The sequence below is a fragment of the Crassostrea angulata genome, chromosome 7 (genome assembly GCF_025612915.1).
Source record: "Crassostrea angulata isolate pt1a10 chromosome 7, ASM2561291v2, whole genome shotgun sequence".
Taxonomy (NCBI): Eukaryota; Metazoa; Mollusca; class Bivalvia; order Ostreida; family Ostreidae; genus Magallana; species Magallana angulata.
Genome location: NC_069117.1, coordinates 26,175,085 through 26,191,265, shown reverse-complemented (window position 1 = coordinate 26,191,265; position 16,181 = coordinate 26,175,085). Strand labels below are relative to the sequence as shown.

Sequence of the window (16,181 nt, the reverse complement as noted above, 5' to 3'; positions counted from 1 at the left end):
AACCAGCTGATGACTTTTTAAAAGATATTACGGCAACAATAATATGTCTTTCAAAACGCTTGAAAAAGCGATGTCATCTGACCGCACGGAACAGCCCGCCAACAAAAAATTGTGTCGATTGAGGTAAAACACCGATATAAACATAACATTTGATTGAGGACACAGGAAAAACATCAATAAAGTTCGACTTTACTTGTCCACAAGTGGCACAAGTGATATGTTGATGGAATACGCGAATGTACCCTCTGACCAAACGGTGAATGCCTCATATTACTCTCAGGTAGACCCATGACTACGACGTTATAGAAACGTCATTATAACTCAACGTCAGACTGGGCCGTGCGGCCTGTATAGGCATTTAGCGTAAAATTTACACGTAGTTGATTCAGCGGTAGCTGCTTTTCGCAAAAAAAAAAAAAAAACGCTTAAAAAAGTTCACAGCAAAATGTAAGACGTTTACAGTAGTTTCTAGAGAATATTAATTCACAATTTATTTACTCTAACAAAACAATACAATAAATGTTATCTAAAACTATACAGCAGTGACAAAAATCTGCTTGCAAAAATATAAGGGTTTTATAGATCTTGTCCATTTGGTCTGAATATACCTTGCTAATCACTTGAAATACAAACATGACTGCATATTTATATTGAAAAGTAAAAAATCTACCCCCCCCCTCCCCCCAATAAAATACAAACCAAACAACAAACCCACAAAACCAAATCATACAAAGTCAAAGGCTAAAATATAAAAATGGCTGATTTCAATTATCCGTTTAATATACATCACCAGCACAGTGTTATACGTAATAATGCAAAATTATTCTAAATATCGATGAAAAAAGTGTACCTATTTCAGGACCTCCCTTTGCAAAATATTATCGAGCAATCTAATGTTTGTAGAAGACGATTGCACCGTTTCTCCAAAAAATGTACTAAAAACGATTCGATTTTAATGACAGCTGTTCAGTCAATAAACGATGCACACAGTTGTTAAAATAGAGTTGTCCCAGATCTTTATGCTGCAAGTATCAAAACTTTTGTAGTGTGCAGGCACGTACAATGTAGCATCAGAAGGGGGCTGCCCCCCCCCCGCCCACTTTTTTGCTCAGAAAAGATTTGTCTTAAATTTACATACAAAAAATGGAATTAACATGGAGTTGCCCCCCCCCCCCCCCATGGGGCCCATGTAAAAAATTAAATTGAAAATAAGGAAATAATCAGTGAAATTGAAGTTAAAGGTGTATCACCCCTCCCCCCCCCCCCCCCCCCCCCCCGGATTAGGATTTTGATGATTTTTTAAAGTAACCTTTTTCTTTTTTTGCTTGTCAAGATTTTTTAAATGGGCCTGCCACCCCTCCCCACTTTAAAAAAACGATGCTACGTGCCTGGTGTGTGTGCTATAACCAATCTTTCCCGCTGATTGAATCAAATTACGGTACAGGGAGTCGACTCCTGAAGAACATATACGACATTCAGATTTTCAATATCAGGAGTGTAGTCACAAGGTCAGAATTTCATATTGGTTCAATAAACCTTGTCTCAACATAATTAATTATATCGTTTTCTTCTTTATATAAGATATTTATACACAGTGTTATTTAAATTGATTTTGTTCTTGACTTTAAGGATATGAATGTTTAAACTGTTAAAACACGGTACTACTTGTTTTAATCTTTTACAAGCACCACAAGATAAATGCAACAAAAAAAGAACACAAAATATTCACTGCTTATGCAACAGAGGTTTGTTTTATTAAAAATATTTCATACGAAATAATTTCTGTGCATTTTACAAAGAATGATAATCTAACAAAGTGCAAGTCTGATCAATTTTCCTGTCTTGTGTAGCTATTAACGAATTAAATTAACACATAAAAAAGATGTATGCATAACCATAATACATAAGTGAAATCATAACATCATAATACAAAAATTTCAACAAAGATATGCAGTTCCTGTTTATCAATCCAAGATACATTATGTACGTCTCTCTCTCTCTCTCTCTCTCTCTCTCTCTCTCTCTCTCTCTCTCCGAGATTGCTTAAAACAAAACAGTTCATTATAATATTGTCGCTATAACTAAAGCTGTAGTGTACTCTCACACAATTTTATAAATATTTGGACCCAAACGAGAAAACGTGCAATATTTAAAATTTTAAAATATCATCATCTAAGAACAATTTACATGCATCATCATATGATTAAGCTCTTATGAAACTGTATCGTAAATACATGTACTTGCAAAAGTTCCCTAAACCCAAAGTCAGCTAAAGAAATCAATTAATCACTTATGTATGCTTCACTGGAGATATGCAATATCCAATTGCGTTTGAAAGTATTCTGGTGCAAACTTATCGCTCAAAACAATAAATAATCGAAATTCTATTAAATATCACATAATCGGAGATATTCAGGTAACTGGGTCTGTTCATAAACTAATCTCCGATGGATGGTTTGATTTGTCGATTAACGTTGCGATAAATTTTTAGCGCCAACAGCCCTACTCCAATAACAGAACAACACGTGACTGCGGAAATTCCCGCCACTGTGTAGATGGCGCTGAGAGTGTTGGAATCCACGCCATCAGTGGCTGCCTGGACAGAGGCAGCTGTCGTGGTAGTGGTAGTGGCAGGCTCAGTACCTACATATCAATTGGAGTTAACGATCAATCATTCGTATAATAAGGTACAGATGTTTCATCAATATTCGTTGCATACCAATTTTCGTTGTTACGTTCATCCTCGAAAATAAATGTAGACTCAAGTGCAATATTTTTTATCATTACATTAATAGGATCATTAGTCTCAAATTCACTTATCCTTGAATTTAAGATTTTTACTTATTCCACAAAAATTGATTCCTAAGGATACTAAATGCATGTGATGCATGAAACCACATGTTCGGTAACAATATTTTTAATCTGTTTCATATCAGTTCAGATAACACATCTTTAAGAGAAATCTATAACGGTAAAATCTAAAAGAGGCTAAAATCTTGGAAGGTAAGAGGTAAATTTTAAATGGCAATGTCTTTTCCAATTCACTTCTTCCCTTAAATGATTCCTTCAAGTTGATGAATATTTGTACAAATTTAGGTTTTCGACAAAACGAAAAGTTTATTAAGTAAATAAAGAATCATTCTTTGGGTATCATGAGATGATCGGTCGGGGTGATCAAATCCAATGAAGCTCGAAAGGCTTTATCATAAATTTGATCACACAGCATTTTAGTGTGCAATGAAATTGACTTGTGAACATTAGTTCTGACCGAATAGATAAACATTTTTAAAAGTCAACATTCTCAGCTACAAGATAAATTATTAAAGAAACACATACCCGAGATGGATAAAGTTATATTTTCTGGTCCAACATTATTTTTCCCATCAAAAACAAATATGGAAACATTGTAGTCCGTCCCGTTTAATCCACTTAGACTGCCATTTACTAAGATTTCTCCGTCTGGTAATGAAATTGAAAAAAAAATCATTAAGACTTAAATATCCCCATCTACATGCAACTGTTGGGACTTTTATTAATTTTCGATTAATTCGAATACATTTGCAATTCATATAGATCAGCACAAAATTTATCATACATATGCATGTAAATGAAATGTTGTACGTACTCTCTGAAACCCTGAAAGGACAGCTGTTGTTACACGTGATTTCATACGTCATACTATCAGACTCGGGGTCGGTTGCTACCACTGTGTAAACTGGTGTCCCTTCCACAGAACCAATATACACATCTACAGCTTATTAATGAAATCGAGCAATATCATTTTTGAACATTGTTCAAAACAAGTCATGTTCCATATTTTTTTTTTATTAAAACAAAGTAAATAACTTATTTACAATGCATACTGAAAGAATAACTGAAAAATTGTTATTTTAGTTAATCGAAAAAATGCTATCCTCTAAAGTGCCATAAATTATATAATGTATACGGCATATAATCAGTTGTTTAGATAATAAGAACAGAGTATAAATATTTTCAGTACATAAATATAGTTTGGAAAATAGCTACATGTATATACTTGTAGTTACTGGTACATGTATCCATTTGTATTTAATAAAGTAGGAACCTAAATACTTTTGGTTCATTAGATTTTTTACTATTTACTTGTAGGTGCTTTAATACTTATATATTACCTGTGGCCGGTAAACTGGAGATGACGGGAGGGTGGTTTTTGATGAGAGTCACTGTGTAGTTGCTACAGACATTGACCTTTGCGTCGGTACAACAGGTGTTGAGATCAATGGACGGAGCAGTGTCATAGTCTAGGTGTGTATTCGCGTTTGATCCCAAATAAATTGAATATTCTAGGTAAAGAAATAATAAAAAGCCTTTATTTAGAAAAAAACAATTGTCACTCTCTTAGTAATAAAAGAACCTTCCCCATGTTCTTAAACCAAAACCAATATCTTATAATATATTAAACATAATAGAAAAAATATTGTGACTTCTGAAATCGTACCCTTAATGATTTTTTTTTCTTAAAGCGTTAACTAATAAAATGAAAATGTTTCTAAAGGCATATAAAAGTTAAAAAAATAACTCACCATATGTATCCAGACTGGTCCGTCTGATATAAAAGTCAGCCATCTGTGGGGTGGTTTTCTCTATGTAACACGTGATTGCATCGTTGGCAGAATCGTCGGTTACGTTTATCGTGTACAGCTGTGATTCCGTTTTTGAGTTTTCATTAATGGACGAGCCTGCAGGGAGGTTGTGTATCACTGGAGGCTAAGGAGAAAAAGGTTTTCTTTCTTAAACAAATCTTTAACCACAAACGTTCTAAATAAAGGAATCAAACAATAAAAATTTCAAAATTTCTAACACTACAGAAGTAAATTATATTCACTTAGCAAGTGAACTTTCTTCGTGTCAAATTTTATATCAAAACAAAATATTTCATGAAAACATAATTGTGAATATACATTTTGTAATGATTTTCTAATCAAATTAAATCAAAATTTCTGGAATATCAAGCTAAGTGTCTTACTGGATTATGTACAGTTAGGTCCAGTGTGTGGGTTGCTGCGTTGCCGCAATGGTCAGTGGCCGTGAAGGTGAACTGGAACGCACCGGAAGTTAACGCGGAAGTGGTCTGTAACTCCACTTTTAATAAATCATAACCATATATTATTATCAATATGACTTAAATAACGCTTTCTTTAAGTTGATCTATAATTTTTACTTAAGCTTCGTTTCAGAGAAAATTCGTGCGTTATATGCATTTCAATTTTTATTTTTGGTGCTTACTTGAAGTTGCGTTGAATGAGTACGCTGAGGAGGAAGGAACAATGGTGGACAAGGACACGACGACCGAGTCCCCGGGATCAACATCAGTCACATTGACAGAGAGCACCAGCGTCCCTATGGGCGAGTCGTCTGTGATAGTGTTTGTTGTCGGCGTGGTACTGAATGATGGCGAGCTTCCTAATAAAATTCAACATTATGATCACGTGATTCACTCTGTCTGTTCTAAATCCTTATTTTAGTAATATTTCCCGACCCACTCAAGAACAGCAAGATAGATATATACACTGTACATGTATTCTTAACGGAAACTCAAATTATATTCAGATTTTGTGGAATTTTAAATGTAAAGGTAATGTCTTCTCGGCGAAAAACGAATAGAAGACGTAGCCGGTGACTTAGACACTGTAATTTGTTCTATAATGTCAACACAACAATTCTTTGAGCAGTAACGAGCAGATCAACTTGATTTTTAAAAGATGTGAAATTACTTTCAAAAACTTACATCAACTACAGCGGAGTGTTGAGAGGTGCTTTAGGACAGGACCGACCATCCCCCCTCTCCACCCCCACCCTCAAGTATCTAGACCCCGAAGTTATAGAGAGGGTTTAACTTTTTTAATGTTTGTTTTAAGTAATTTTATGCAATGAATGTATAAATAAGTTTATAAATATGTCATAAAAGGTTAATTTACTGAAAAAAGGAATAAAGTCCCCAGGGTTCAATATACTGTGGGGTGCGGGATGGAAGGGTGGTTTGGTCGGTCACGTCCTCAGGCACCTGTGGGAGGTTGACCAAAACGTGTTGCTCAAGAAACATGTAACCATGCACGTTTTTTTCAAAGTAAAGTGTACATTTGTTTGTGCGCGTTCCGAAGATTTCATGAATAATGATTTTGGTTTTAATTTTAATGCAGATTTGTGTTGGTTGTAATCTTGAAATATATCAAGACTTGCATGAGATATTGCTCAGGGGTTACACAATATCATCAACTCTAAGGAACAACTACAGTAAGACGTATGTATTACATCCAAATGACTTTACGAAAATGATCGATTTTAAAATTGGTGAAACTACACCATAGTCATTTTAGTTACCCTACACTTTTTGGCATTGTTTATAAAATATCTGAACTTTACCCCTTCACTGTGGCTTAAGATTTTACATCACAACCGCGAGAATAGGATATCTTAGATCGTTTATATCAATGTCAACTAGCCTGGTCCGACTGTTGATATAATCGCGAACTCCGTGTTGTCAACCCCATAATCAGAAAATGCCTCCGTGTCTCCGATGGACGCCGTAGACCCATCCTTATACATCACCGTGAAACTCCCTCCATTCTTTTCCTTGGCATTAGGAATCGTAGACCCTGGCGACTTACTGAAATACCAAACATTTTATAACTTTTGTAGAATTTAATTCAGCAATATCATAAACACATAATTATTTATTTTATACGTAAACTATATCAATTTTTTTAGCATTGTATTTTGTTACCGCAATTTCTCTAGGACATAGACACATTAAATACTTACAAACCGATCACATCGTTTGCTTCGACGGCAATCCGTTCTGATAAAGTGATCGGAAATGTGTTTGAACCGGTGGCTAGAAATATAAGCAGAGTATGTTCATTCTAATTTCCATTTTTTCACAGTATATTAACAGACAAACAACAAAAGCAAAAAATACGATAAAATTGGGTGGATAAAACCGTAAACAACATGATAAGGGTTTTTAAGAAAAAATACTTAGATAGGAAGAAAAAACTTAGTCGATGCTAATTATTATGATAAAAATAATGATAATTACCATTAACTATAATATTACTAACTGTTCAAATATTTTACGACTGTTTTCATCTTCCGTGAATTGGTATTTTAAGTATGCATTACCTGGAACAGTCAATCTATTTTCTCCGACCAACACCCAGTTTCCTTCCACTGATCTCCAGAACTGTGCGTAGAGATCTCCTGTATTGCGTGCATCTGTTTCCCACTGAGAGATGTAGCCACAACAGTTGATCGGGTAATTGGAAAGGAGGAACGTTCTGTCTAAATAATGACAATTATTTAGAATTTCATTTTGAATCAAAACAATGAAATAAACATGAATGCTAATGTAGATCGCGTTATATCACAACAACTCACTTATTCCAGGGTCGAGATAGTCTGTGATACCACCATAATTAGGAAATTTTCCAATTGTAATAGTGGTGCATTGACAGTCTAAAAACGCAAAAACAGGTATATATATATATATATATATATATATATATATATATATATATATATATATATATATATATATATATATATATATATATATATATATATATATATATATATGAACGTGTATGAAGAAAAATCCTGCTACATGTAATTATTTACTAGTATATCTATCGTAAGTTTTATATATATTTATTCTCTCTAAATATTACTACCAATAAGTCGTTATATTTAAGTGTGAAATATTCACTTTTCTCTATTTAAGTAAAGAGAAGGTGCTTATATATCACCCTTGCTACATTTAAAGGCTTATTATTAGACCTTCGAACAGCTTTATCCATTAGCAATCATTACATTGTTAGATTTAATTAACAAAAGCAGCTGCAGCTACTACTGCTACATGCATACTGCTACAACATGTACAGTGTACAACAACAACTATATGCATGTACTAGTACAGTAAGTATTACTCCGCCTGTAACATTTACCGTAAGCATGCTGTTGTTAGCAAAAACTCATATGGCGCTCTGTGTAAAAATATAACGACAGACACATTTTATCAGTAAATTACATACGTGTAATACGTTTCTGAGACTCTATGAATACTTTGGTACGATTTTATTTGAAATTTTACATACGCTTTTAAACAATGTGTTTGTTTCATATGTGCATAATAATAGGCATCGAAGCAGTTGTCCTGGTCACTGAAGTCATATTTCAATAAAAAATGGTATAAAAAAAATTGGTATAAAACAAATTCTGTACAAATTTTATGGAACCACGTTATTTCGCTCCTTATTAAGATTCGCCTCACCCCTCCCCCCGACGTCGAGGCGGGTGTGCCTGTGATTATATACGGCTTTGACTTTCGCTATAAATATAGAAAATGAGATTTCAAAACTATTTTGGAAAATCAATAATAAATCAGTGTATATTTTTCACCAATCTTTCAAAAGAGTAGCGTGTTTAGAATTGATTCGCATGCATAATATGCGAGTAAATAGGCCCAATAAATTGGGGAACAAAACGAAACTGTTCCCTTTTCTTAAATTACTCTTGATACCTGACAGTGCAATAAATGTGCTTTTGTTTTGTGTTCTGCCAACTTCAAGTCCATACGAAGTGATATTTATTTACTACAAATGTTTTTGTCTTTGAATTTTTCTGGTGTATTTAGGTGAAAGTCTATAACTTTTCCAAGATAATTGGTTTGTATGGATAATTATTTAATACCGTAATAGTCAACAATTCGCACCAAATGAAACAACTTTAAAAAAAATAATCAAGAAAAAATACTAGTATGCAAATAAAAACTTATATTTATACTACTGCATCTGCAAAATGTGGCTTTTGGTTTTATTCAATAACAAACTTAACTTTTCATTGAAAGACTTTTAGGACCATAATACCTTCTACCATTACATGTAAACATGTACAGGGGTTTAAGAACAAAACCCCTCGATCGAGAAAAGGAATAAAAAATGAAATAAAAAGCAATACCATAAAAAAAACTACACATGTTAAACTATTATTTTGCGATTTAAATTACCCAAACATAATGAAATAAACATAAATGTTTATTTCACAATTCTAATTGCCTTCAGATGACTTTAAAATTAATTTGTCGTCGACCTTTAAATATTTTAATGTTTTCTTACCAATATAGTTGATGCATAACATCCAAAATAAAAGATTTATTAAGGAGGGTTGCATTTTCCACAATTCAATTTTGATTTGATTTATCCGTTCACAACTTGTTGCTCAAGTATATTAAAACTGGGAACCGTCTAAAATAATGTTAGAATGAATAATACGCGTCATTTCTGATGTGTATTCCGAAGAATTGGATTAATTAAACTCAGGTGCTAATAATACCAAGACGATAATTATTTTTTTCATTAAACGGACCATTCCATTCTCTGTCCTATCATTCCCATCTTTTAGAAATCAGACTGGAGTAAAGTCATTTGTTAGCGAGTAAAATAAAGTTCTCTCAATAAACTGAAACTTTTATGGTTTTCAATTTTCGGGATTCTTTGATCAGAAGTAGATTTTGAACAATAAATGACATGAATATACTCAAGGCATTTAATGGTCCAAGGTACCAGGTCATTTTAAAGTTCTTCCGTCATGTAATTAAAAAGTTGTTACATGTATAATCATAATCCTTCTCGTATATTTGCCATGCGCTGAGTAGATACTTTGTTTAGCTCCGAAGAGACTAAAATCGTTACTGAGGTATTAAACTCAGCTTTATGAGGGGTTGAGTAACGTATGTAAAAGAGAGAGAGAGAGAGAGAGAGAGAGAGAGAGAGAGAGAGAGAGAGAGAGAGAGAGAGAGAGAGAGAGACTAGAGCGAACTGATAAACCGTTTCAATTGGAAAAAAATAACGATACCAACACCTTCAACCTTATTTTGATTTCTATTTATTCAAATAATTTCAAACACCAACAAAATAACATGTACCTTTTATGCACTAACAAGTGTTTTGATATTTGTTTTAAAATGCTTTATAATATGTTTAGTCATTTTAAAAAAAGTTTTATTTGAAATTTTAAAAAAGATAACAAGACATAATTGTAATGAAACAAAATTATCTCAGATATAAGTTTAAATATATGTTAAGCAAAAAATAGCAAATGTAAAGAAATTAAAGTACCCGTTACATACATGTATTATGGTCAAGGTTAGTATTGACAAGTTTATTGATATGCAAACTTCACATCAAACAGATTTTTTTTAAAGTCAGTGATATATTTTTTCAAAACTTTGACACTCCATTATGGTGGTACTTTCAAACGTAAACTAGAAGGTATGACCGACCCCCTGAGGTATTTTTCTATATAAATCTATAGATAGTAGCTCACATCGTACATTGTCCTTGCGTTGTAAGTAGAAGACCTGAGTGCACATAGGTCATTGCAATTAAATTCTATGACCGCGTTAATAGACCCTTTAAACTGATGTTAAAGAAATTAGATCGGTCACAAATCATTTAAATTCGGCTATAAATGACTTTTTTGGGGGTACTGTGCTGTGTCAAAGTATAATAACGAGAATTCAAGTAAAATATAAACAGTCAATGGTACATATCTTGTCGTGTTGAAAAACTTTTTTTCGATTTTCTTTTTTTTAAATACATTTCTTTAACGTTGATTTTCAAAGATAAACGTTTTGCCAGGACTGAACAAAATAAAAAAAAAGAAAAAAAGGCGCGGAGTCAGACTTCTCAATGCTTTTTCTTAGCATTCTTTGGCATTCATATTTGTATTCGATTTGCGTTCAAAATGGCCGTTAAAGTTCACAAATGTTCAAATGTTGCATAATTCATAATAAAGTATGACAGTTTCCAATTTTATATTAGTTTACGAATACATGTAACACAAATTTTACAGCAGACGACTCCTTAATGAAAGTTAACATCTTTGAAGTATTTTCATATCAAGTTTCAAGCAAATAACACAAGAACATTAATATACTAGTCTATAATACAAGCGTTATTGTGATCAAATTATTAATCTTATATAGTGAGGAACATATTAGAAATAGATTTCAAAAAGATCAATCGGAACTATAAAAATAATACATTTACACACTTTTTAACTTAGCAAATGATACAAAAGACAAAAAGCACAATAACACTTGTCAACTTTTGTCAACTTATTTTTATTATGAATATAGTTTTGTACAAGCGAAAGACAATGCTTCTTCCTCGAACAGGCATATGTCAAACAGCTGGCAGTTAATCACTTGTCTTCAAAAAATTAAAATAACCGTTCTCATTATATATATATATATATATATATATATATATATATATATATATATATATATATATATATATATATATATATAAATCACATTCATATTTTGTAGTTTAACTTGAAAAAAAAATTATCAAAACATATTTTAAAATATATATAATTTAATATGCTTGTCATAATATAAAATAAAATTATGTTTAATACAAACTGAAATATTTACTTGAGAAAATTTTTTTTAAAAGTTTGAGAATCATTTAATTTTGTTATTTTTTTCTTGATTAAAAATGTTCAAAATTTGATCAAAATAAGATTTCAAATTTCATATAAAAATGTATAATTTAAACCTAACATAACATTATGAAAAAAAATACATCGTCATTACATTGTTATAAAAGGTAATCTAACTTTTTTTTAATGTAAAAGAAAATATCAACTACGTATGGACACCGTTCAAACCGAATTGTTTTAATCGATTATGATTAAACAAACATATATTCATGTCTTTATGTTTAATACATTTCTGATTATAATATAGTTCAAACAACTTAGTAAAATATACTTTCGATATATGGGCACGATATATATCCAAAATTTGGCACAGGGGCCAAGCATGTTTTAACATCAATTTCATTGTAACCATAAATAAAGACGGGACTTGGCCCCTGTGAAATTTGGCATAGATGTCAATAACGATAGCGTTTATAATCGTTTTGTGAACTTTAAAGAGAATTGTAGATTAACATATGTTAAAAAAAAAGATAATTCTAAATTTCTAAATACCCCATGCAAAGAAAATCTGAACCAATTCACCGAGCTTTTAAATTATTGTCTTCAAAGGACACATTAAGATACCTCTCAAATATCTACCATTGTTCGTGTCATGTCGAAGATGATAATTATTTATTTTCATAATTGCAAAGCTTGCCCCGACTCTAAATCACAAAAACTTAAGGGATATTTCAAAGATACTTTAGGTATGTATAATTGAAAAGTGATAAGATTTTTTTATAACAAGGAATAATTAAATAAAATACACAGAGAATGTGTGTTAATTTCGAAAACATTTGACTGTTCTGAAAATTACTTCAATTCTTTTGTTTGCAAAGCGAAAACGAAATGTCAGACAGCTGGAAAACCCAAACTAACCAACAATATTTGCCTAAACCTCTGACAGATAAAAGAATTGTTTCATGGATATACAGAACTAATTCTTTTAAAGAATTTTGCAGATCAAAATACTTCATGACATTTTTACTATTATCAATTTAAGTTGGCATCAACCTTTTGAAACCTGGTATCTTTGTATTCATCTCTGACGTTATTTACTTGGAACAGCCATTAACAAGTTCATAGTTATTGTGCATCAGAAATTACTTCCACTGTTCATAATAAATCAACTTCCACTGTTCATAATAAATCAAATATATCATACACAAATCATTATGATACTCAACATGAAAAGAGGGGAATATTAATTAAATATCATATGCATAAAAATATACAAGGACCCTGAAAAGAATTACATTTAGTATTCTAAATTGGTTGCACGACACCCTTTTGAAGTAAAGGTCCGTTTTTGTGCAATCGAATCACAGGCCAAACTAAGAAGTCAATCTTTGAGCCCGTCTTTGTGAACTTTCGTAAAATTTTATCGTCAATAGCTTGACCGTGGACGGCAATGAAGTCAATGACGACTGGCGGGTCCTGTACACTCATCAACCAACACAGCTCTATGCTTCGGTCGATGTAGGTCTGACAGGCAGCTTTCTCCTTGCTGAAGGCTGTACTCATGTAGTCGTTCACAACCTGCAAAATTACCGAAAAATGCAGGACAGTTTAAAGATAATTTTTATTGTAAACACCTTTGATGTAAATAGAGAATTAGACTGTATATATCTGCGTTATAAGAAAGGCTGCCATACTTGTTTGATTTTGGCTACCGAGTGTACTGCTGTGGCCTTGCGTAGGTCTTTTAACTTCTTCAACTGGTCACTTGGTAGGTGAGATGTTCCAGTTAGCTTTTTGAATCAAAAAAGATTGTTTAGTCACTCAAAAAGTAAGAAAACAATATGTTGTTCACTATTCTCAAAGACTTTTACAATGTTTGAAATTAACAAACAGAATAGAATAGCACGCAGTGTTATCTCATATACATTTGGGATAAAATTTACAGAAATGGGATTGTCCACATACATGTATTTCGACCAAAAAATATTCATACTGACTTTTCTTTACTCGCGTTCATATTATATCTTAAACATGTACATGTATTAAGGAATCTTTTAACATGTTCATTATAATCCCGCGCACAGACTTCATTTGATTCAGGTTCATACTCATTCTCTTTTCTGTCTTCCGTTAGTTTTATAGACAGTAAGTACACGTATGTTCACATGTGCAGAAGACTAAAGCCTACCTCTTTTAGTTGATTGAAGTGGATGTCCGATAATCTAACACATTCATCAAACACAGCCTACAAAATGTCAAAATTCCAGAAAGTGTTATCGGGGTGACAGTTAATCTTCAACACATCTAAATGTCAAGTTAGGAAATCAAAAGGAAGTATACTACAAAAGATCGATCGAGAAAATAAAAGAGTGAGAAAGAGCTGTATGAACATTTCAACAGCTATTTTTAAATTATATACAGTTTTAAAATAGTGTCTTTAGCTCAAAAGGAAATAAAACTAGAATTGTTCTGAAACTTTGTAAGATAAAATGCTAAAATTATGATGATAACATATTTTCATAATCGACAGAAACTCAAGTGACTAGTACATATAAACCAGAGGTATTAGAGAAAACTTCGATATCATAATTATATCAGCAGAAAAAATTACATGTTATTAGAGTAAATAGTATAAGAGTTTGTATCTTACAATTTTCAGGCTTGAATGTCAGACCATTCATTTCAAATATGTTTAAACATGTATAGTCATCTTTTATCTTTCGCATGTATTTAGTTATGATTTAATGTTAAGAATAAAATTGAAAATCATTACACTGTAAGTTATAATTATGGAAAAAATATAATCATAAAAACCAAAAGACATTTTAATCTTTCCATAAAACTGACCTTAAGAATATCTAGGAGACGCCGGATTCCTTCTGTTTCACTATAACCCATTTCCTCCAGGTGTTCAATTGCATCTGTCCATTGGTCATCATACAGCTGACTGAACTTTTCTCCCAGATTTATTGGCCGATTCTCATCACTCAGGTCCGCTATACCAGGGTTGTTGTTTCTCAGCTTCTCCCCTGCTACAGAACTCAATCTAGGGTGTACAATAATTAGTTCCATCAAAATAATATTTGATAAAGTCATTGAGAGCTTGGTGGTCGTAGCTGTTTTCGGCTATATTAATGTTCCTGAGAGGAAGATCTCTGCTTAAAGATACCGGGGAAAAAATTATTTTTAAAAGTTTAACTATATGACATTATCTTTATTTAATGAAAGTTAATAGCAATAAAAAATCATATCTAAACATTTTAGAGAGATCTGATGGTTAATTTATTGACCAACCAGCCTCCTTTTATAATCACTCTCTTTAAAATCCACTTTAGGTAAAAAAACAACAAAAAACAAAAGAGCAAACCTGTTTAATGCATGATCCTTTTCTCGCTTCACCTCATTATAATCTCTCCTAAGTTGCTCATAACTATATAATAGAAAACAATGGACTTTCTTTTCCACGTGTTATATACAACATACCGATTCATCGTATTTTTGACAAACTTAAATATTTAAGGTCTAGAAGTTTTTAAGTGTATACCTTTTTGAAGTACGATCTAATTGGGCTTTCAGAAACTCGTTTTCTTCGTAGAGTTTTCGTGCATTATATTCCTCAGAACTGGTTTCTTTTGATTTCTGGAGATTTTTTATTTCCTTTGTAAGAGCGGAAACTCTCTTGTCCGTCCTGTAAACACAGATGCAGGTATACGTGTATAAAAATGAATATAAAAAAAACCAAATTGTCATTTTTCTTAATACATTCAAACAAAATAAAAATCAAAGGACTGAAAGACGGGGTCTTAAAAGTTTGAATTTGTAATTTTCCTTGATTTTCTCGAATATGGTTCCAAACATTATGAATTTTAATTAGTTATTTCAATCTACGTTAAACTGGCTTTTTGCAGTTGTCTGATACTTTGTCTAAATTTTACTCAATCCCGGCCTTCAAAATTGTAGAAAATTGACACAACGGTATATTATGTAAAATAAGACCCCAAGGAAAATTTTTAAATTACTACTGACCGGGAAAATCAAATCGACTATATCAAGGTTGATAATTTAAATCATTAGATTTATTCAATTTTGTGATCCGAGAGAAAAACTCTCCAACTGCTGAATTAATAAACAAAGTTAATATTTTTATACCGATAACAAACAAAGGCACCTGACGTTATAAATATTTCTTTTTACAATAAGATTCCAAGTACTCTAACAATAACAAGAGGCCCATGGGCCACATCGCTCACCTGAGGAACAATAGGTATGATAAAATCAGCTTAATGGAGTCATAATACAAACTATCTGGACAATGTACAATAATACATGTAGATCCTGTATAAATAAAATCCATTTTCCCCCTGGATATTCTTATGTTTATAATCATTAGTCTTTTTTCTAACAGGATGATTTTATAGTCATATCATATGTTGAGTATTGCAGTTCTCAAAAAGATCCTTAACAATTGTTTATATATGGGATATAAACGTACATCAAACTCTGAACCTTCTTGTGAGGCCAAAGAATTGTCCTGGGGCCAAAGTCTTAATAATTATAAACAATCATCTGGCTGATTAGTTTCTGAGAAGAAGATTTTTAAAGATTTACCATATACATTCCTTTGTTAAACTTTGACCCCCATGTGGCCCCACCCTACCCCCGGGGATCATGATTTTCACAACTTTGAATCTACA

The 16,181-nt window shown here is 32.1% G+C and overlaps 2 protein-coding genes across 2 annotated transcripts in view; both read right to left on the bottom strand.

The window, feature by feature from the left end:
- Nucleotides 1-1,999: 1,999 nt before the first annotated feature.
- On the bottom strand, nucleotides 2,000-9,207 carry LOC128191703 (mucin-3A-like). The gene is made up of 12 exons (XM_052863910.1): nucleotides 9,153-9,207; nucleotides 7,417-7,494; nucleotides 7,162-7,320; nucleotides 6,802-6,874; nucleotides 6,483-6,646; nucleotides 5,266-5,442; nucleotides 5,006-5,121; nucleotides 4,563-4,746; nucleotides 4,152-4,322; nucleotides 3,626-3,754; nucleotides 3,337-3,459; nucleotides 2,000-2,643 (listed from the first exon to the last, which is right to left on the bottom strand). The coding sequence occupies exons 1-12, from the start codon at nucleotides 9,205-9,207 to the stop codon at nucleotides 2,438-2,440; spliced, it is 1,635 nt and encodes a 544-aa protein (XP_052719870.1). The 3' UTR covers nucleotides 2,000-2,437.
- A 3,173-nt stretch (nucleotides 9,208-12,380) lies between these two features.
- The window catches only part of LOC128191701 (uncharacterized), a 78,787-nt gene continuing 74,986 nt past the window's right edge, over nucleotides 12,381-16,181 (bottom strand). Inside the window, exons 30-35 of the mRNA XM_052863908.1 lie at nucleotides 15,032-15,175; nucleotides 14,855-14,917; nucleotides 14,335-14,533; nucleotides 13,676-13,732; nucleotides 13,182-13,277; nucleotides 12,381-13,065 (exon numbers count right to left, since the gene is read on the bottom strand). Of these exons, the coding sequence (XP_052719868.1) occupies nucleotides 12,793-13,065; nucleotides 13,182-13,277; nucleotides 13,676-13,732; nucleotides 14,335-14,533; nucleotides 14,855-14,917; nucleotides 15,032-15,175 (832 nt within the window). The 3' untranslated portion in view covers nucleotides 12,381-12,792. The remainder of the gene's footprint in view (nucleotides 13,066-13,181; nucleotides 13,278-13,675; nucleotides 13,733-14,334; nucleotides 14,534-14,854; nucleotides 14,918-15,031; nucleotides 15,176-16,181) is intronic.